The sequence below is a fragment of the Pseudoliparis swirei genome, chromosome 18 (genome assembly GCF_029220125.1).
Source record: "Pseudoliparis swirei isolate HS2019 ecotype Mariana Trench chromosome 18, NWPU_hadal_v1, whole genome shotgun sequence".
In the NCBI taxonomy this organism is placed as follows: Eukaryota; Metazoa; Chordata; class Actinopteri; order Perciformes; family Liparidae; genus Pseudoliparis; species Pseudoliparis swirei.
Window position 1 is genome coordinate 27,791,866 of NC_079405.1, and position 20,944 is coordinate 27,812,809.

The following is a 20,944-nucleotide window of genomic DNA, read 5'->3' on the forward strand; positions in this document are numbered from 1 at the left end:
TCCTCTCACCTTGCCTGTGTATGTAAACCCTGTTCGTCTCATTCCCAGTGTGGCTTCGTACTGTTTGGTCCGCGTGTTTGTCGTCCTGTTCTGGTCTGTGATTTGTGAAAATAAATATAGTTGTGCAGTAATGTCGGCATTTGGTTTCTCTCTCGCTGCGACAACTTTGACTACCCATGACACCTAGAGTGTAGCCTTCCTCTTCTCCCTCCTGCCTCCTGCAGTCAGTCCCTTCAGCCTCTCCTCCGAGCAGCTGCTGGTTTGATTCCTTTCCGTGTCCACAGTTTCTTCCCGGGAGTCCCTCCGTCGTCCTCATGAACACCCTGAACCAGCAGTACGAGGAGAAGGTGCGTCCCTGCATCGACCTCATCGACTCTCTCCGCTCTCTGGGGGTGGAGAAGGACTTGGCGCTGCCTGCTATCGCCGTGATCGGAGACCAAAGCTCGGGGAAGAGCTCCGTGTTGGAGGCGCTGTCCGGGGTGGCTCTGCCGCGAGGCAGCGGTGAGTTCGACTGAGTGACGTCATCGCTCAAACAAGGGATGGAGGCACAGCTTTACATAGTCCTTTACCGAGTCCTTCTCTGTTTTCCGTGCAGACAGAACGGAAGAGTCTGGTAAATCTAAGGGTGGAGGGGTTTGCTTCATGACGAACAACATGTGGTGCGACCCCAAGAGCATTAAGACTCTTCGCGTTCCTGCACGAACCCGTGCAACATCTCGCTCCTGCTCGAACGAACACAACATCTGACGATCTTCATGCGTCCATTCTACCTTCCCCGGGAGTTCAGCTCGTCATCACCACAGCCGTCTAATTCCCACCACATCGGACTACACACGATGTGTTATGTCGGCATCAGAACAAGTATCCCGACGCTGTGGTGGTGGCTGGGGACTTTAATAGGCTAACCTAAAAAAGTCATGCCGAACTTTCACCAGCATTTTACGTGCTACCAGAGAGGAAAGAACGTTGGACCACTGCTATACGCCATTCAAGAGAGGCTACAAGGCTGTCTCTCTCCCTCCGTTCGAAAATCAGACCATGCCGCCATTTTTCTGCTTCCGGATACCGCAAAAGATCGCGCGGGAAGCGGTAGGGACGAGGAACGTAGCGGTGGTCTGACCAACTGTGAGCTGAGCTACAGGACGCCTGCGCGTCGTCGACTGGGACATGATCCAATCCAGTTCCAGTGACGCGACGTTTGCGAGAAGTAGCAATGAGCCTCATAGCAACGCTTAGCGGACACCATCGTCCCACGGTAAAAGTTAGGGTCTTTCCTAACCAAAAGCGTGGGTTGATAGATCCATCCGTGAAGCTGTGAGCATACGCCCATGCCTGCCTACTAACCGGTCTTGTATCCGGCAACATGGACGAGGACAAGGCAGCGGGTTATAGACTGAGGAGGCGGGTGAGGCGTAATAGCCAAGAGGAAGTACGAGACAGAGGAATCACAGATGGAGCAGCTGACACCAGGCGCCTATATGGCAGGGGCTACGGACTATCACAGATCACTAGAGCAGACCTCACAAGAACATGTGCCGACCTAGCGCATCCCACGGACGACCTGAACTCATTTTATGCACGGTTTGAGGCTAGCAACAACAGCTGGCTAGCTCGCATTAACAACAACACTGCTAGCGAGCCGAGGTGAGTTCCTACGTTACTGAGGATGAACACACACTCTCTGTGACCGAGCACAGTGTGAGGAGGGCTCTGTTGAGGTGAACACCAAAGCTGCAGGTCCAGATGGCATATCTGGGCGAGTACTGAAGACCTGTGCTAACCAGCTAGCTCCAGTGTTCACCACAATATTCAACCTCTCCCTGGCTGAGTCCGTGTCCCCGCCTGCTTCAAGAGATCCACTATTGTCCCTGTGCCCAAGAATGCTTCTCCAGCATGTATGAATGACTACCGACCGTGGCCCTCACCTCGGTGGTCATGAAATGCTGAGAGGCTGATAAAGGACTACATCTGCTTCCTCCCTTCCTCCATGGACCCGCTGCAGTTTGCTTATTGCCCACCCAAACAGATCCACGGATGATGCTGTCTCCCAGGTACTGCACACCACACTCTCTCATCTGGACAGCCAGAGGAGGGGCTATGTGAGACTGCTCATTGTTCATTATTATAGTTCAGCTTTCAACACCATAGTCCCTCCAGACTGGCCGGCAAGCTGATTGAGCTGGGACTGAACACCCCTGTGTGCTTGGATCCTGGACTTCCTGACCGCCAGGCCACAGGTGGTCAGGGTGGGCAGACACACCCAAATCCCTCACCCTGAACACAGGATCCCCCAGGTTGCGTCCTCAGCCCCCTACTGTTCCTGTACACACATGACTGTGTGGCCAGGTTCAGCTCCAACACCATCATCAAGTTATGGATGACACAGTGGTGGTGGGCCTGATCTCCGACAACGGCGAAGGCCTACCTGGAGGAAGTTGCTGATCTGTCACTCTGGTGCCAGGACAACAGCCTCATCATGAATGTCACCAAAACTAAGGAGCTGATTGTGGACTTCAGGAGGTACAACAACTGAGGACGTACTCACCACTGGGGATTAACGGGACTACTGTGGAGAGGGTGAGCGAGTATAAATACCTGGGAGTCCACATCACCGAGGATCTGACATGGTCAACAAACACAGACACTCTGGTGAGAAAGGCAAGGCAGCGCCTCTACCACCTCAGGCAGCTGAGGAAATTTAAAGTTTCCCAGAGGATCCTTCAGTCCTTCTACTCTGGAGCTGTAGGCGTAGAGAGCGCCCTGACAGGAAGCATCACAGCCTGTTTGGCAACTGTCTCCAGGACAGGAAGGCTCTGCAGAGAGCGTTCGGCTGAACGCACTATTGAACTACACTCCCACCCTGCAGGACTTGTACACCAGGAGGTGCAGAACCAGAGCCGGCAGGATCATGAAGGATCCTCACCACCCCAACAACAGACTGTTTCAGCTGCTGCGGTCAGGCAGGCGCCCGTAGTCACGCTGCAAGAACAGAGAGACTGAGACGGAGTTTCTTTCCTCAGGCCATCAGGACTGTGAACTCCGACCTCACCAGGACCCCCACATAGACCCACACAACTGCCCCTCTTAGGCACACACACACACACACACACACACACACACACACATACACACACTTACTGTAAATATTGTGTTGTTTTTTATTGTAAATAGTGTGTACTTGTTGCCCTTGCACATTCCTGCTGAGCATTGCCACTTTCATTTCACTGCACACCCTGTGTGTGTATGTGACAAATAAAACATCTTGAATCTTGAATCTTGACATATACGTTGCGTGTTACCTTACGTCACACAAAGTGCATTTGTTAGAGTACAAATCAATAAAAGAATAGTTAAACCGTAAAACCATCATCAGTGACTGCCTTTGGCCACGCGGGGCAGTATAATAACCACAACAAGCTGGAAAGATCCTTTCTGTTTTTATTATGTGTGTTTTTTTTATTAGTGTGGGCATTCATGTTCAACTGTAAGATGATCACATCAAAACCTTCATGTGTGGTACAGCAGCTGTTAATGAAGGCACTGTGTCAACACTACAACAACAAACACGCCATGTCACGTCTTTATTGTGAACTGGGCGATAGAAATATCCAAACCTGCATGTGTGGTCCAACAGGTTTAAATGAAGGCACTGTGTCAACACTAAGATAAAAACACAATCAAGAATGCCACAGAACAACTGAGCACGTCTCCATTGTCAACTTGACAACTCAACATGTGTCATTGGCTTTATAAATGCCAGAGAGCAGGGTGTGACCACGGCTGACCTCAATCCTCAACATCCCTGGTTGAAGTGCATCTTTCTTGGCCTTGTTTCCTGAGGGAGTGTTTACCTTAGTCCGCAGAGTGCTTGAAGATAACCATGTCATGGCCTCCTAGCTGCATCCAAGTGCCTCCTCAATGGCTGACTCTAATTAAAATCTATATCAAACAAATCATAAAATTTAGTTTTAACGGCTTTCATTTTCAGTCAGTAGATATAAATTCCCTCTTTAATGAAGACAGTTTCATTGTTATGATTTCATCCAGCACACTTCACTTCATTTCATTTCCCCCTCCTCCTCCTCATCATCATCTTTACTCTTCACTCATTCAGGCATCGTGACGAGATGTCCTCTGGAACTGAAGATGAAGAGAAGGAGAGAAGGAGAGGACTGGTACGGGAAGATAAGCTACCAGGACCATGAAATAGAGATAGAAGACCCTGCAGATGTGGACAGCTTGATTAGAGAAGGTACAGTACTCACAGTTATGTAATGCGACTATAAAAGACGAGTATTGGTGGAGCTCCTGGTTCTTTTAGGTTTCAGTGATCAACACTTTGTCCCTGTAATTGTCAAACGTCGTGTCCTCTCTCTCTCCAGCTCAGAATGCAATGGCCGGGGTGGGGAATGGGATCAGTGATGACCTCATCAGTCTGGAGATCGCCTCTCCTGATGTTCCAGACCTGACGCTCATTGACCTGCCCGGCATCACCAGGGTGGCTGTAAAGAACCAACCGAAGGACATCGGAGACCAGGTACTCTAGTTCAGGACCCCCAAAACACTCAACAGCCCCACGGGGAACTTTTATTCAGTAGAAAGTGGAAGGGTAAAGACAGTGAGATCTGTCGTAGTGATTGTGTATTTTTAGGGTTTATAACTTCAACTGGATTAATACCTTCAGATAAAGAGACTGATCCAGACGATTATAAAAAAACAAGAGACCATCAGCTTGGTGGTGGTTCCATCCAACGTGGACATAGCGACCACGGAGGCTCTGAAGATGGCTCGGGTAAATGGGGCTCGAAGAGGACCACTCGGACCGGCTACTTGACTTTTAGAGAGTTTAGACGTTTTTTTTGTCTCTCCAAGGCGTCTTGACCAAGCCCGACCTGGTGGACAAAGGCACGGAAGAGTCTGTGGTTGAAATCGTCCGCAACGAGGTCATCCCCCTGAAGAAGGGCTACATGATCGTCAGGTGCCGGGGTCAGAAGGAGATCACGGAGAGGGTGTCTCTTCCAGAAGCAACGAGAAGGGAAAAGGAGTTCTTCAACGATCATGCTCATTTCAAGTGAGTTCGTTATTTTTGGGAGTAATTTATGAAAAATTCCGTTTCCCCGTCCGTGTATTTTCCACCCGCTCGTGTTTTATTTTTTTTGCTGTAGGATTCTCTACAAGGAAAACCTCGCTACTGTTCCTAAACTGGCGGAAAAGCTCACCCTGGAGTTGGTGCATCACATCAAGGTGAACGCTTCTCAGTGCTTCGCCGCGATGGTTCACCGCAGAGCGTTTTTGGGTTGTTAAAGGTGTGACGCGTGTGATTCACAGAGGTCTCTGCCTCAACTGGAAGTCCAGATACAGAAGAAACTGACGGAGACTCAGGCGAAGCTGGACCGCTGTGGCGTTGGACCCCCAGCCGACGCAGCGGAGGAACTGGGTTTCCTCATCGATGTGAGTACGCGAGCCTTCGCCGGCATCACACCGCACCGCCTCCATCCGGTTTAACTCCAACCTGTTTCATCTTAGACGGTGGCAGCGTTTACAACGGACGCCATCACCCTCACCACAGGGGAAGAAATCAAAATCGGAGGCAGGGTCAACATCTTTGCCACGCTCAGAGAACGGTTTGCGGCTTGGAAAAAGATCATCGAGGACCACGGAATACAATGTGAGTGCATCAAGAACCTGGTTCTTACGCCGAGTGTTGGATGTGGTTTCCGTACTATCTTTCACATTCGTCCCCATTGCAGTCAACCTGAACATCGAGAAGGAGGTGAGTGAGTATGAGCGGAGGTACCGCGGAAGAGAACTGCCGGGTTCATAAACTACAAGACCTTTGAGGACATGGTGAAGGAGCAGATCAGACAGCTGGAGGGGCGCGCCATCCTGACACTCAAGGAAGTGGCAGGTATGTCTTGGGGTGGGACCGAGCAGGTCAATATGTTACCGGTGACTGTAAACTACCGACCGGTGACGGACGAACCGAACGCATTGCAACTTGATGCGTCCTTTCGGTGCCAGAGCCGATTGAAATTGAAAAAATATATTATTGTGAACTTCTTTGGTGAGCAGGTTACGATAGCCTAGCATTTAACACCAGCATGCACCTGTTTGACTGTTTGCGTTAACCCTGCCGAGCACATTAGCGGTCAGGCTGGGCGCGATGGGGAGACGGTATCCTTAAAAATGGGGGTGACCGATGATGACAAGAGCAGCTTTAACTCAGATTAGTACTTTAATGTTGATTGCAAGTCTTGCATTCATAAAAGTAGGCCAACAAATGAGAAATTAGCCATGATAACCATGTTTAAGCTCGCGCGAGCTATGAGCTAGTGCGAGCTACGAGCGCGACATTCTGATATCCGTTTGTTGTCAGTGCTCCATGAAAACGGCTTTTACAGGGAATCTGGCCGAAGAGGTTTTTAATGTCGTCATTGTCCATCGTCGTTTTGTGCTTCTTCTTTTTTAACCATCGGTTCAGGCACCGTTTAGGAACCGGTATCTTTTTAAAAGTAGGCTACCGGTTTAGCACCGGTATCGAAAAAGAAAAGAAAAAACGATACCCATCCCTGGGTATGTCATACGTTGACACTACAATGATATGTGTAACACTTTGAGGTTCATTTAGATCTTGTATTGTCTGATTTGTTCTCTGTTTAGACGTTGTGGCCAAAGAGCTGTCGAAGTTGGCTGAGAGCAGCTTGGTTGGATTTCCTAACCTCATCAGAACAGCCCAGGTATAATCTGCTTTCCTTTATTTGCATACATCGTTGAATATTTACCTGATCATTTTATATTTCCTTTAGATGAAGATTGAAGCCATCAGAAAGGAGAAGGAGATCGCAGCAGAGTCCATGCTGAGGACTCAGTTTAAGATGGAGCTGCTTGTTTACACTCAGGACAGCACGTACAGCAAGAAGTTAGGGAAGAGGAAGAGGGAAGAGATGCAGAATTATACTTCGACTTCACCTTCATACAGTCCGACTTCACCTTCATGCAGTCCGACTTCTCTTCCATTCAATCGAAGCACTTTGAGCAATGACAGCGGGGGCACCCTGAGAGAGATGGTCAAACACCTGAAGACCTACTACAAAGTAAGTGTAATCGACATGCAGGATGTTTTATTTCTCTTCCTCACATCATGTTTTACATCGCACATTTTATACAATGTAAAAAAAGATCAGAAAGAAAAGCTTTATTTTAATCCGCACCTCCTCCTACTCCATTAGAACTTATTGGACGTGGATTGGCTTAATTGTACATCACTCATTATCTTTGATCAGTAATAGGCTAAACTGTTTCTTAGCCCCGCCTCTTTTGGGCCAAAACGATTCGGCCCCAGTGCAGCGGAGACATGCAGGAAAAGCATATATTTTCCGAAGATATCCTATTTAAAGAATATTACTGGGTATATTCCATATCTCCAAAACATACATATTGACAATTTGTATAATTTATGAATATAATTATAATAATCGTTGTTTTTCTGGACTCAAGGTGGGTGGGGCAAGGCCCCGTGGCTCTCTATTGGCCAGCCGCCACTGAGTAGAATACATTTTCATATTCAAAATGCAGCAGAGTAAATAATTTCTAACAACCTCCGGTACGAACCATGTGTGCTAACGGTGTAAACCAAACACAGGTGTTCTTGTCACAGTGACGGGTAACAGCATGACGGCCCGACTGTTCTCCTTTTCTCAACCGCAGATCGCCGGCCGGCGCCTCGCCGACCAGATCCCGCTGGTGATCCGCTACCAGGTGCTGCAGCAGTCTGTCAACCAGCTGCAGAGGGAGATGCTGCAGATGTTTCAAGACAAGAAGATAACAGAGTGTCTCCTTCAAGAGGACCCTGGCATAAAGAACCAGAGAATCCACCTTCAGACTCGCCTCAAGCGGCTGTCAGCGGCACGCAATCTGTTGACTGAATTCAGTTTGAACACGTACAACTTCAACAAAGGCCGAAAGACAGAACCCAACGCAGGAAAGAACACAACAGCACAGCCACTCCCCCCCACACACATCCCTGAGTGTAAAACGAAAAAAAAAAAAAAGTTTTAGGTTTAATTGTGAGCGCCACATGGTTCATCGCCATGACACCGTAGATCTAAAGTGTACATAGTGACAGGTCAAACACAACATTGAAGTAATATTCTATAAATCGCTTTCTAACAGAAAGGAGAGAATAAACATAGAACTATATTTCAGTTTTTTTGCCTCCAACATTCAGGAGGTTTATCCAGATGTAGTTTATAAACGTAGAACCTTTTTCTATCGCGTCGCATTCCTTCGTTTCTTTGTCAGCAAGAGGTCCTCAAACGCCTCGTGAAGGCCTGCACATGCCTGGTAGACCTCTAGAGCCACGATGTAGTTTTTTTTCAGCTTGGTTCACATTTATTATCTTCACCTTGGGTTTTAAGTTTAGAATCAAAATGTACCATTTTGTCATAATGTTATATAACCGGAGTATGTGAACATGTCATTGTGATTCCTGATATGAATGATAAGACATATGTTTGTACAAGTGTTGTGAGATCCGTGTTATGGAAATAAACTATAAATTCCACACATGGGAAACACTATTTCTCTACACGCTACATGTGTGTCGTGCACGTGTCGCTCATTTGTTGCGAGTGTGCACGTGAGATGAAGTCGTGCACGTCGTAGAGTCTCGTCTGTAGAATATTTCACATCTTGCCACAGACACACTTTAGCATTGTGGGGTTTCTAGTTCTCACGAGACAAGGAGCATCCTACAAAGACGTATCTCTGCTTCTGTGGTAACCAAGGCAACAGGTCAGAGGTCAACTGCATAAGATCTGGTGTACAGTGACGCAACAACTAAGAAAAAACACCCCGTTGGCAGGTTGTACATTTATTAACTCGAGTGCCTGTAAATATACATTATACACACATGGAGCTGCACACAGTTACACACATACACACACGGACGTTCAATACACTTTATTGACTTATAACAAATATAACACCTACATTTCACTAAAGTATATTGAGAAACTGAATTAGAAATACTCATTATCAAAATATAGTTAGATTGAGAAAACAATAATATTATTCAGTAATGAGCCAGGAGGACAATATGATGTTTGTACACTTTCACAGATCAAATATTTTCTTCTTTTTTAATTTAACTCGTTTCACAGAAGGCATAATAGCACCGATACGACGCCGTTTCAATTTGAAGAATGTTCCGAACAAAGAGCAACAAATCCAGTAAAACAGTGAATGAATTACTCACATCATCACTTGAGAGTTAAAACTACAATAAATACAACATCCAGCAAACAACCTGACAAAGAAGGAGGAAAGGCTAAATATAATAATGTTGCATGATACCCAACACTAGTATCAACAAAAAGGTTTACTTCTACTCCTCTCTCCTATCAAAACCGGCTACATTTGATTGGGTAGGAGGTAGCTCCACTCACCTGGCTGAGGTCTCCATGGCACTGTAGCTCTCGATTGGTGAAGCTCCTGGTGTTGGGTCTGCTGGGTAAAGGTGCGGACTGCTTCGGAGGCTCCGCCACTGACCTCGAGGCGCCCTTGTGCCAACAGTCTCCTTGAAGACAAACCAGATGTTCCCGGCCCAGAGGAGCCAGTTCAGGAACCCGAAAACCTGAAGCGGGAAAAAGAGAATAAAACAAAAGCGTCGTCGGGCAATTAGAATTATTGACCGTTACGCACGGGCAAATGATTTGTTATCGTCTGTTAATATTCTTCTACCACTGAGGTGTTGAGTCCGGACCAGCGGGGCCCTGAACGCAGCCGCACTTGTTCTCTTGGGACTCTGCAGGCCGAGAGGAGGCTGCACCTCCTCGGGATCGGTGGCCATCTTGGCGTCGGACAGAGCCTTGGCCCAGGCGGAGGAGCTGGCGAGCCACAGGAAGGAGAACACCACCGTGGCGATGAAGTCCTGACGGAGGAGAGAGGGTCAGCTCAGCGAGCCACAACGTTACTTTGAGGGACGCATGGCGGGGTCACGCATCCTCTGGAAACAGAGGAATGGAGTTGGTCGGGAGTTTAAGGGTTAAGGAACCACACTGAGAAAAATAAAGGTTCTTTAAAAAGGCTTTGTGGTTCTACGAAGAACCATCACCTACTGAGGAACCATTCATTTGTTTGAGGCACTATTATAGGTTCTTTAAAGAACTATTTGAAATGGTTCTTTAAGAACGCTGGTTGAAAGATTCTTTATTGAACCATAAATGGTGCCTTAAAAACATCTTTATAAGGTTCTTTGAGACACCTTTATAGGTTCTTTGAAGAACTCTTTAAGAAAATGGTTCTTTAAGGAACCCTGGTTTGAAAGGTCCTTTGTAGAACTAGAAATCGTGACTTGAAGAACCATCCAGCCACTGCTGCTGAGTGAGAAGCTGTGGTGGCCGTGTGGACGCGTCCACCATCTCCTGGATCACTGACTACCTCACAGGCAGACCACAGTTTGTTAGAATGGGCCGTGCTGTCTGGAACGGTGGTCAGTGATGTTGGAGCCCCACAGGGAACTGTTCTGTCTCCCTCCTCTTCACCCTGTACACCAGTGACTTCCAGTACAACACGGAGTCATGCCATCTGCAGAAGTACTCTGATGATTCTGCAGTGGTCGGGTGTATTAGGGATGGACGGGAGGAGGAGTACAGGCAGTGGTGAGTGACTTGTAAAGTGGGCGATGAGCTCCACCTGCCGCTGAACGTGGCCAAGACCAGAGAGATGGTGGTGGACTTCAGGAGGAAGGCGACAGCTCCTACACCTCTGAGTGTCCTGGGAGTGGACGTGGACATGGTGGAGGAGTACAAGTACCTGGGCGTCTCCATCGACAGCCGACTGAACTGGAAGGCCAACATCAACGCTGTGTACAAGAAGGGGATGAGTCGACTTTTTCCTGAGAAAGCTTCGATCCTTCAACGTGCAGCAAGATGCTGGAGTTATTCTACCAGTCGGTTGTGGCCAGTGTGCTGCACTTTGCCATTGTCTGCTGGGGAGCAGCATCGAGCCGGTGACACCAGCCGCCTTAACAAACTGGTTAGGAAGGCTGGCTCCATCATCGGCTGCCAGCTGGAGCACCTGGAACAGGTGGTGGAGAGGAGGACGTTGAAGAAACTGGTGTCCATATTGGACAACCCGGACCACCATCCACCACCTCCTACAGGGACAGAGGAGTACTTTCTCCAGACGTCTCCTCACGCTCCGCTGCCACAAGGAGAGATACAGGAGAACATTCCTGCCGACGGCTATGAGGCTCTACAACAGTTCACCTCTTGCCAGATCACCCTAACCCTTCTTATAATTTTTTTTTTTTTTTTTTTTTTTTTTTTTTTTTAAATTCTTGTGTGTTGCTGCTACTGACTCGACAAATTTCCCCTTGGGGATTAATAAAGTATATATCTATCTATCTATCTTTGCCACGCTCAGAGAACGGTTTGCGGCTTGGAAAAAGATCATCGAGGACCACGGAATACAATGTGAGTGCATCAAGAACCTGGTTCTTACGCCGAGTGTTGGATGTGGTTTCCGTACTATCTTTCACACATTCGTCCCCATTGCAGTCAACCTGAACATCGAGAAGGAGGTGAGTGAGTATGAACGGAGGTACCGCGGAAGAGAACTGCCGGGGTTCATAAACTACAAGACCTTTGAGGACATGGTGAAGGAGCAGATCAGACAGCTGGAGGGGCCCGCCATCCTGACACTCAAGGAAGTGGCAGGTATGTCTTGGGTTGGGGACCGAAAACCGGGGCCAATATGTTACAGGTGACTGTAGGCTACGACCGGTGCCGACCGGACCGAAACGCAACGCACGCTTCGGTGCTTCCTTTCGGTGCCAGAGCCGATTGAAATTGAAAAAATATATTATTGTGAACTTCTTTGGTGAGCAGGTTACGATAGCCTAGCATTTAACACCAGCATGCACCTGTTTGATTGTTTGCGTTAACCCTGCCGAGCACATTAGCGGTCAGGCTGGGCGCGATGGGGAGACGGTATCCTTAAAAATGGGGGTGACCGATGATGACAAGAGCAGCTTTAACTCAGATTAGTACTTTAATGTTGATTGCAAGTCTTGCATTCATAAAAGTAGGCCAACAAATGAGAAATTAGCCATGATAACCATGTTTAAGCTAGTGCGAGCTATGAGCTAGCGCGAGCTACGAGCGCGACATTCTGATATCCGTTTGTTGTCAGTGCTCCATGAGAACGGCTTTTACAGGGAATCTGGCCGAAGAGGTTTTTAATGTCGTCATTGTCCATCGTCGTTTTGTGCTTCTTCTTTTTTAACCATCGGTTCAGGCACCGTTTAGGAACCGGTATCTTTTTAAAAGTAGGCTACCGGTTTAGCACCGGTATCGAAAAAGAAAAGAAAAAAACGATAGTCCTACCCATCCCTGGGTATGTCATACGTTGACGCTACAATGATATGTGTACCACTTTGAGGTTCATTTAGATCTTGTATTGTCTGATTTGTTCTCTGTTTAGACGTTGTGGCCAAAGAGCTGTCGAAGTTGGCTGAGAGCAGCTTGGTTGGATTTCCTACTCATCAAAACAGCCCAGGTATAATCTGCTTTCCTTTATTTGCATACATCACTAAACATCGTTGAATATTGACCTGATCATTTTATATTTCCTTTAGATGAAGATTGAAGCCATCAGAAAGGAGAAGGAGATCGCAGCAGAGTCCATGCTGAGGACTCAGTTTAAGATGGAGCTGCTTGTTTACACTCAGGACAGCACGTACAGCAAGAAGTTAGGGAAGAGGAAGAGGGAAGAGATGCAGAATTATACTCCGACTTCTCCTCCATACAGTTCGACTTCACCTTCATACAGTCCGACTTCACCTTCATACAGTCCGACTTCTCTTCCATTCAATCGAAGCACTTTGATCAATGACAGCGGGGGCACCCTGAGAGAGATGGTCAAACACCTGAAGACCTACTACAAAGTAAGTGTAATCGACATGCAGGATGTTTTATTTCTCTTCCTCACATCATGTTTTACATCGCACATTTTATACAATGTAAAAAAAGATCAGAAAGAAAAGGTTTATTTTAATCCGCACCTCCTCCTACTCCATTAGAACTTATTGGACGTGGATTGGCTTAATTGTACATCACTCATTATCTTTGATCAGTAATAGGCTAAACTGTTTCTTAGCCCCGCCTCTTTTGGGCCAAAACGATTCGGCCCCAGTGCAGCGGAGACATGCAGGAAAAGCATATATTTTCCGAAGATATCCTATTTAAAGAATATTACTGGGTATATTCCATATCTCCAAAACATACATATTGACAATTTGTATAATTTATGAATATAATTATAATAATCGTTGTTTTTCTGGACTCAAGGTGGGTGGGGCAAGGCCCCGTGGCTCTCTATTGGCCAGCCGCCACTGAGTAGAATACATTTTCATATTCAAAATGCAGCAGAGTAAATAATTTCTAACAACCTCCGGTACGAACCATGTGTGCTAACGGTGTAAACCAAACACAGGTGTTCTTGTCACAGTGACGGGTAACAGCATGACGGCCCGACTTCTCCTTTTCTGAACCGCAGATCGCCGGCCGGCGCCTCGCCGACCAGATCCCGCTGGTGATCCGCTACCAGGTGCTGCAGCAGTCTGTCAACCAGCTGCAGAGGGAGATGCTGCAGTTGTTTCAAGACAAGAAGATAACAGAGTGTCTCCTTCAAGAGGACCCTGGCATAAAGAACCAGAGAATCCACCTTCAGACTCGCCTCAAGCGGCTGTCAGCGGCACGCAATCTGTTGACTGAATTCAGTTTGAACACGTACAACTTCAACAAAGGCCGAAAGACAGAACCCAACGCAGGAAAGAACACAACAGCACAGCCACTCCCCCCCCACACACATCCCTGAGTGTAAAACGAAAAAACTAAAAAAGTTTTAGGTTTAATTGTGAGCGCCACATGGTTCATCGCCATGACACCGTAGATCTAAAGTGTACATAGTGACAGGTCAAACACAACATTGAAGTAATATTCTATAAATCGCTTTCTAACAGAAAGGAGAGAATAAACATAGAACTATATTTCAGTTTTTTTGCCTCCAACATTCAGGAGGTTTATCCAGATGTAGTTTATAAACGTAGAACCTTTTTCTATCGCGTCGCATTCCTTCGTTTCTTTGTCAGCAAGAGGTCCTCAAACGCCTCGTGAAGGCCTGCACATGCCTGGTAGACCTCTAGAGCCACGATGTAGTTTTTTTTCAGCTTGGTTCACATTTATTATCTTCACCTTGGGTTTTAAGTTTAGAATCAAAATGTACCATTTTGTCATATGTTATATAACCGGAGTATGTGAACATGTCATTGTGATTCCTGATATGAATGATAAGACATATGTTTGTACAAGTGTTGTGAGATCCGTGTTATGGAAATAAACTATAAATTCCACACATGGGAAACACTATTTCTCTACACGCTACATGTGTGTCGCTCATTTGTTGCGAGTGTGCACGTGAGATGAAGTCGTGCACGTCGTAGAGTCTCGTCTGTAGAATATTTCACATCTTGCCACAGACACACTTTAGCATTGTGGGGTTTCTAGTTCTCACGAGACAAGGAGCATCCTACAAAGACGTATCTCTGCTTCTGTGGTAACCAAGGCAACAGGTCAGAGGTCAACCGCATAAGATCTGGTGTACAGTGACGCAACAACTAAGAAAAAACACCCCGTTGGCAGGTTGTACATTTATTAACTCGAGTGCCTGTAAAATATACACATTATACACACATGGAGCTGCACACATTTACACACATACACACACGGACGTTCAATACACTTTATTGACTTATAACAAATATAACACCTACATTTCACTAAAGTATATTGAGAAACTGAATTAGAAATACTCATTATCAAAATATAGTTCGTTAGATGAGAAAACAATAATATTATTCAGTAATGAGCCAGGAGGACAATATGATGTTTGTACACTTTCACAGATCAAATATTTTCTTCTTTTTTAATTTAACTCGTTTCACAGAAGGCATAATAGCACCGATACGACGCCGTTTCGGCAATTTGAAGAATGTTCCGAACAAAGAGCAACAAATCCAGTGAAAACAGTGAATGTGAATTACTCACATCATCACTTATGAGTTAAAACTACAATAAATACAACATCCAGCAAACAACCTGACAAAGAAGGAGGAAAAGGCTAAATATAATAATGTTGCATGATACCCAACACTAGTATCAACAAAAAAGGTTTACTTCTACTCCTCCTCTCCTATCAAAAAGGCACGGCTACATTTGATTGGAGTAGGAGGTGGCTCCGCTCACCTGGCTGAGGTCTCCATGGGCACTGTAGCTCCTCGATTGGTCGAAGCTCCCCTGGTGTTGGGTCTGCTGGGTAAAGGTGCCGGACTGCTTCTCGGAGGCTCCGCCCACTGACCTCGAGGCGCCCTTGTGCCAACCGGTCTCCTTGAAGACAAACCAGATGTTCCCGGCCCAGAGGACGAAGTTCAGGAACCCGAAAACCTGAAGCGGGAAAAAAGAGAATAAAACAAAAGCGTCGTCGGGCAAATTAGAGATTATTGACCGTTACGCACGGGCAAATGATTTGTTATCGTCTGTTAATATTCTTCTACCACTGAGGTGTTGAGTCCGGACCAGCGGGGCCCCTGAACGGAGCCGCACTTGTTGGTCTGGACTCTGCAGGCCGAGACGAGGAGCTGCACCTCCTCGGGATCGGTGGCCATCTTGACGTCGGACAGAGCCTTGGCCCAGGCGGAGGAGCTGACGAGCCACAGGAAGGAGAACACCACCGTGACGATGAAGTCCTGGCGGAGGAGAGAGGTCAGCTCAACGAGCCACAACGTTACTTTGAGGACGCATGGCGGGGGTCCACGAATCCTCTGGAAACAGAGGAATGGAGTTGGTCGGGAGTTTAAGGGTTAAGGAACCACACTGAGAAAAATAAAGGTTCTTTAAAAAGGCTTTGTGGTTCTACGAAGAACCATCACCTACTGAGGAACCATTCATTTGTTTGAGGCACTATTATAGGTTCTTTAAAGAACTATTTAGGAAATGGTTCTTTAAAGAACGCTGGTTTGAAAGATTCTTTATTGAACCATAAATGGTGCCTTAAAAACATCTTTATAAGGTTCTTTGAGACACCTTTATAGGTTCTTTGAAGAACTCTTTAAGGAAATGGTTCTTTAAGGAACCCTGGTTTGAAAGGTTCTATGTGGAACCAGAAATGGTGACTTGAAGAACCATTTTTTTAAGGTTCTTTGAGACACCTTTATAGGTTCTTTGAAGAATTCTTCAAGGAAATGGTTCCTTAAAGAACCCTAGTTTGAAGGGTTCTCTATTGAACCATAAATGGTGCCTTAAAGAACCATTTTTGAAGGCTCTTTGAGACACATTTATAGGTTTTTTGAAGAACTATTTAGGGAAATGGTTCTTTAAAGAACCCTGGTTTGAAAGGTTCTTTGTGGAACCAGAAATGGTTCTCCTATGGCATCGCTCTGAAGAACCATTTCCGGGTTCCATATGCCACCTCCATGGTTCTGTGAGCCCCCTGAAGGCTGTGAACGTCCCGGTACTCACGACGAGGGGTCCTCGGCTGTTCTCCCGGTACGTGTTCTGAAAGAAGACGTAGACGCCGGTGGCGGCGAGGGAATACAGGAAGGCGAAGACGGCGATGGTGACGAAGAACTCTGCGGAGGATGAAGAGTCTCCAATGAGGAACACACGCTCCCGCCGCGTGCCCTCACACACGGGCGCCTCGAAGGACACCTGGTGCAGCCTGACACACACACACACACAGGGGGGAATAATGGTTCTTAAATGGTTCTTTAAGGCTTTGTGGTTCTACGAAGAACCATCACCTACTGAAGAACCATTTTTTCTTTGAGGCACCATTAGGTTATTTGAAGAACTCTTTAAGGAAATGGTTCTTTTAAAGAACCCTGGTTTGAAAGGTTCTTTGTGGAACCATAAATGGGGCCTTGAAGAACCATTTTTTCAAGGTTATTTGAGGCACCTTTATGGGTTCTTTGAAGAACTCTTCAAGGAAATGGTTCCTTAGAGAACCCTGGTTGGTTTCAGTTGTGTCTACTGTACTCCTTGTGGCTCCATCATGACTCAGAACCAGATTCATATCTCTGCCATTGAAGTTTGAGACGAACAGATGAAGCCCTCCTCCTCCTCCTCCTCCTCCTCCTCCTCCTCACCTGAAAGGATACGCAAAGTCAATGCCGATGCTGAGGTTGCTGCTGGCCTTCTCCATGCAGTCCACGCTGATCGCCAGCCGCCCCGAGTAGCCGCCGCAGGTCCCGAAGGCAAAGATGGAAAAGAGCTGAACGGAGGAAGAAAAAGACAAAAATCGGATTTAAGACTGAGAACGGACGACGTTGACGACAGGGAAATGGATTCAGCGTTTTGGCCGTGACCCTGAGGTCAGAGCTGAGGTCAGAGCCCGTTTGTTGTCATAATATTGACCACTGCAGGTCAGTATCACCTCTCTACTCCGTGAACAGCGGGACTGAAGTCATAGACACATCTCTTCATTTAGTCGGATTAGAGCAGCGGTCTCCAACCAGTTTGTTTTTAAATGCTCCATCACACGGACCTTTAAATAGTTTAATTAGTCGACCTCAAAGCTGGAGAGGAAATGAACATTTACTAGAGAGTGCTGCTAAAGATGTGGATATTTATATTACATTTATTTATTTATATTTTTTTAGAAAACAACAATTCTTACTAGTTTGATAAAAATGCAATTTAATGTTGACCACAACACACCCTGCTGTGCGACCACATATACAATATGTCTTTAATAAACCGATGCATGCAATAGTAAATAGCTAATGGGGACCACCGTGGTGCATTCAGGGACAAAAACGATTTGATGCCATTACTATGAACTGGAATCGTTATTATGTCCGTGATATCGGGCTGCAAAGCAGGAAACCAACCAGTGTTGGGAGTAACGCGTTACAAAGTAACGCGTTACTGTAATTCCACTACTTTTAGCGGTAACGAGCGTGTAACGAAGTATTTTTTAAATCAACTAACGCAGTTACAGTTACTGAAATTTAAATGAGTTGGTTACTCGCGTTACTCTCTTTTGTGAAAAATGAACACTTGCAGACAAGAAGACAAGCTAGGCTACTTTAGCTGCTTCTGATCTGACATCGCAGGACCTTGGTGGCGCAATGATATTGTAACGTCTCGGACGTTATGGACTGATGACACGGAGACGGGGCGACGTTATTATTCCTCCCTTTATTGGGCATTCACCAACACAGACAGCTGCTCCTCTCAGCTCAGCAGCTCGAACATCAACAACAACGGTTCCCGTCAACCACCCGTAACTTCCGTTTTCCGACAGGTTAACCCCGCCTCCCCTCTACTCCGCCAATCACAGGCACGCCTCCCCTCTACTCCGCCAATCACAGGCACGCCCCCTCGACCAGCATGCACGGTGCCACACTGTGATTGACAGCCACTTCCAGTGTTGCCAGGTCCGCGGTTTTTGCCGCTGGTTGAATTTTGTGTCCGCTGGTTCGGGTAGACCTATTTTGCATGCAAATTACATGAATATCTTTAAATAAAAATCCATATTTTAAATGAAATAATTTATTTATACCCAAATCCTACCAAACTGACTCCAGATCAGCACGTACACGCCTCACTAGCACCCCCCCCTCAATTATATGCAGCACCTCAAGGCACCTTTGTTTTCTCTTACTGTTAATACTGTGTAGGCCAATCACTTTTATTTCATTGGGCCTAATGTGGTAAAAAAAAACACTGTTAAATCACTGAGACAGTTATTTTGTATTAAGTTAACTAAAAAAGGGACTTTTGTACTCCTGCTTGATTTGAAGGCCTGTTGCCCTGTTGATTGCAATAAATAGGTCTACAACATATGTTTATTGTGTTTGACTGTTCAGTACTGTTCATGACATTAAAAAAGCAGACATAAAAGTAACTTAAAAGTTACTTTCCCTAGTAACTAATTACTTTTGATATACAGTAACTAGTAAAGTAATTAAATTACTTTTAAAAGAAGTAACTAGTAACTATAACTAATTACTAATTTTCAGTAACTTGCCCAACACTGAAACCAACACACTTAGCTAGTACACACACATGCACACACACACACGCACACACACACACACACACACACACACACACACACACACACACACACACACACACACACACACACACACACACACACACACACACACACACACACACACACACACACACACACACTGCCCTTAATGTGCGCAGCTTTAAAGCCTCAAGTGTTCTCACAACCCTGATCACCATAATCATCCTGGCCTCTCCCACACAACAGGCAGCTCGGGGAGGGGGAGAGGGGGGGGGGGGCTCTTTAGTCGGAGCGCCCTTCGGCCTCCAGGGGGCGCTATTTAATAAGCGTCAGCCTTATTTGATCATTCAGCCACACTTCCCACTCTGCGCATGTTATCTGAACATGAATCAGAGCGGTGGTTATTTAATATGTGAGAATATGTCATCAGCATCATGAATGGGTACGTTGCTGACGTTTAGTTTGACTAACATTAAAATGATAATACCTGTTAAATAATTATAACTGTATGTTTTTTATTTCACTGTTTCATCTTGATTATAAAGCGCCTTCTTCCCACTGTTCAAGCCAAACAATATATATTGTATTCCATTCTTCTTAAATCTGGTTGGTAAACTCGTTCTGCAGAAAACAAATGGAGAACATTCGCCCCAGTTACTCATTAAATCCACCACGTTGCCATGGAGACATGCAGCTTAAACATAGGTTTTAATTCCACGTTGCTAAATGTTTTACAGGCGGACACAAAGGACATCATCACGTCCTGTGGCTTCAGGACCTTTATGGAGAATATTTATGGTCAGACATGAGGAACCACGAAGAAACATTTGAAACTGTCTGTTATCAGCGGGTCTATTATGCAAACTGGTGGTTAAAAGAAGGTCATATTTCAAAATAAGAGTATCAAAATAGTCAAATTTATGAAATAAAAAGAAATAACCCGTATGGATACGTGGCGTCAGGCCTCATGGAGGCGGCTTCACCTGCTGCTGACACCTCTGCAGGGAATTCCCTCTCCGTGTTTTGGTTGGTTTTGAGGAGAGATGAGGCTCGATCGTATTTATACATCATATGCAGCTGAAAGGACTGATACATACTGATAAATACTGATAAATATTGGGGCATGTGCATATCCGAACAAACAAATAGAAGAAAAGTGACCAGAAGAGTGAGAGGATAAATACTCTAATTATCACACCCAGATAAACATCTCTCTCTCTCCCTTTCCCTCTCTCTCTCTCCATCCTTCTCTCTCTCCCTCCTGCAGCTGCCTCCGCTCCCTGTGATCTTTCGGCTCGGGTTGAGCCCCTTCTCATTTCTGGCGAGGGCTTTTGAACAGGAGAGCGGTGGCATTGTGGAAGGAGGGTGGATGCTAAGCCAGCCTGTGTGTTTATCTGCCTCTTCCAGCTGGGCTCCTCGGGGAACCAGAGAGAGAGAGAGAGAGAGATAGAGAGAGAGAGAGAGAGAGAGAGAGAGAGAGAGAGAGAGAGAGAGAGAGAGAGAGAGAGAGAGAGAGATATCCCTTCCCTCAGGCTTCAGTCATTTCTTTAAACTCGCATCAAATAAAGTCCATTATCTCTGTGTTGCCTTCAGGGTCCGTCACTCCGCTCTCACTGATGATTCCTCTTCATTTCTCTTGGAATAAAATGGGGCAATGTGTTGTGCGCGCGCTGCAAGGTGCAAAACGCACCGTGTTGGCACAACGCATCCGAAATACGCGCATATGGCCTCATTGAAAAGCTGCGCTCGTTACATACGGTTCATGATATAGTTGCATAATTAAGCCATTGCATGCAACAACAACAACAATAAAAAAAGAGTCAAAGTTCTAACTCACCCATTC

The 20,944-nt window shown here is 46.1% G+C and overlaps 3 protein-coding genes across 4 annotated transcripts; 2 read left to right on the forward strand and 1 right to left on the reverse strand.

The window, feature by feature from the left end:
• Positions 1 to 233: 233 nt before the first annotated feature.
• Positions 234 to 14,432, forward strand: LOC130208967 (interferon-induced GTP-binding protein Mx-like). Its single transcript, XM_056438432.1, is given in 13 exon segments — positions 234 to 501; positions 4,115 to 4,252; positions 4,383 to 4,537; positions 4,685 to 4,792; positions 4,842 to 5,071; positions 5,166 to 5,244; positions 5,329 to 5,451; positions 5,527 to 5,668; positions 11,562 to 11,720; positions 12,487 to 12,541; positions 12,543 to 12,561; positions 12,641 to 12,949; positions 13,561 to 14,432. Coding segments are annotated over 13 exon segments (2,025 nt in total). The 5' UTR covers positions 234 to 314; the 3' UTR covers positions 13,882 to 14,432.
• On the forward strand, positions 6,043 to 8,579 carry LOC130208966 (interferon-induced GTP-binding protein Mx-like). Its single transcript, XM_056438431.1, has 2 exons — positions 6,043 to 7,094; positions 7,708 to 8,579. Exons 1-2 carry the CDS (start codon positions 6,807 to 6,809, stop codon positions 8,056 to 8,058), a joined length of 639 nt encoding a protein of 212 aa, XP_056294406.1. The 5' UTR covers positions 6,043 to 6,806; the 3' UTR covers positions 8,059 to 8,579.
• A 266-nt stretch (positions 14,433 to 14,698) lies between the features above and the next one.
• Positions 14,699 to 17,406, reverse strand: synpra (synaptoporin a). 2 transcript variants are annotated; one of them, XM_056437463.1, is made up of 4 exons: positions 17,207 to 17,406; positions 16,581 to 16,779; positions 15,617 to 15,883; positions 14,699 to 15,506 (listed from the first exon to the last, which is right to left on the reverse strand). In XM_056437463.1, the coding sequence occupies exons 1-4, from the start codon at positions 17,260 to 17,262 to the stop codon at positions 15,273 to 15,275; spliced, it is 756 nt and encodes a 251-aa protein (XP_056293438.1). In that variant the 5' UTR covers positions 17,263 to 17,406; the 3' UTR covers positions 14,699 to 15,272. The 2 variants fall into 2 exon arrangements, with proteins under 2 accessions (XP_056293438.1, XP_056293439.1); XM_056437464.1 differs by having other exon boundaries at positions 15,617 to 15,808; positions 17,207 to 17,399.
• Between the last annotated feature and the right edge of the window lie 3,538 nt (positions 17,407 to 20,944).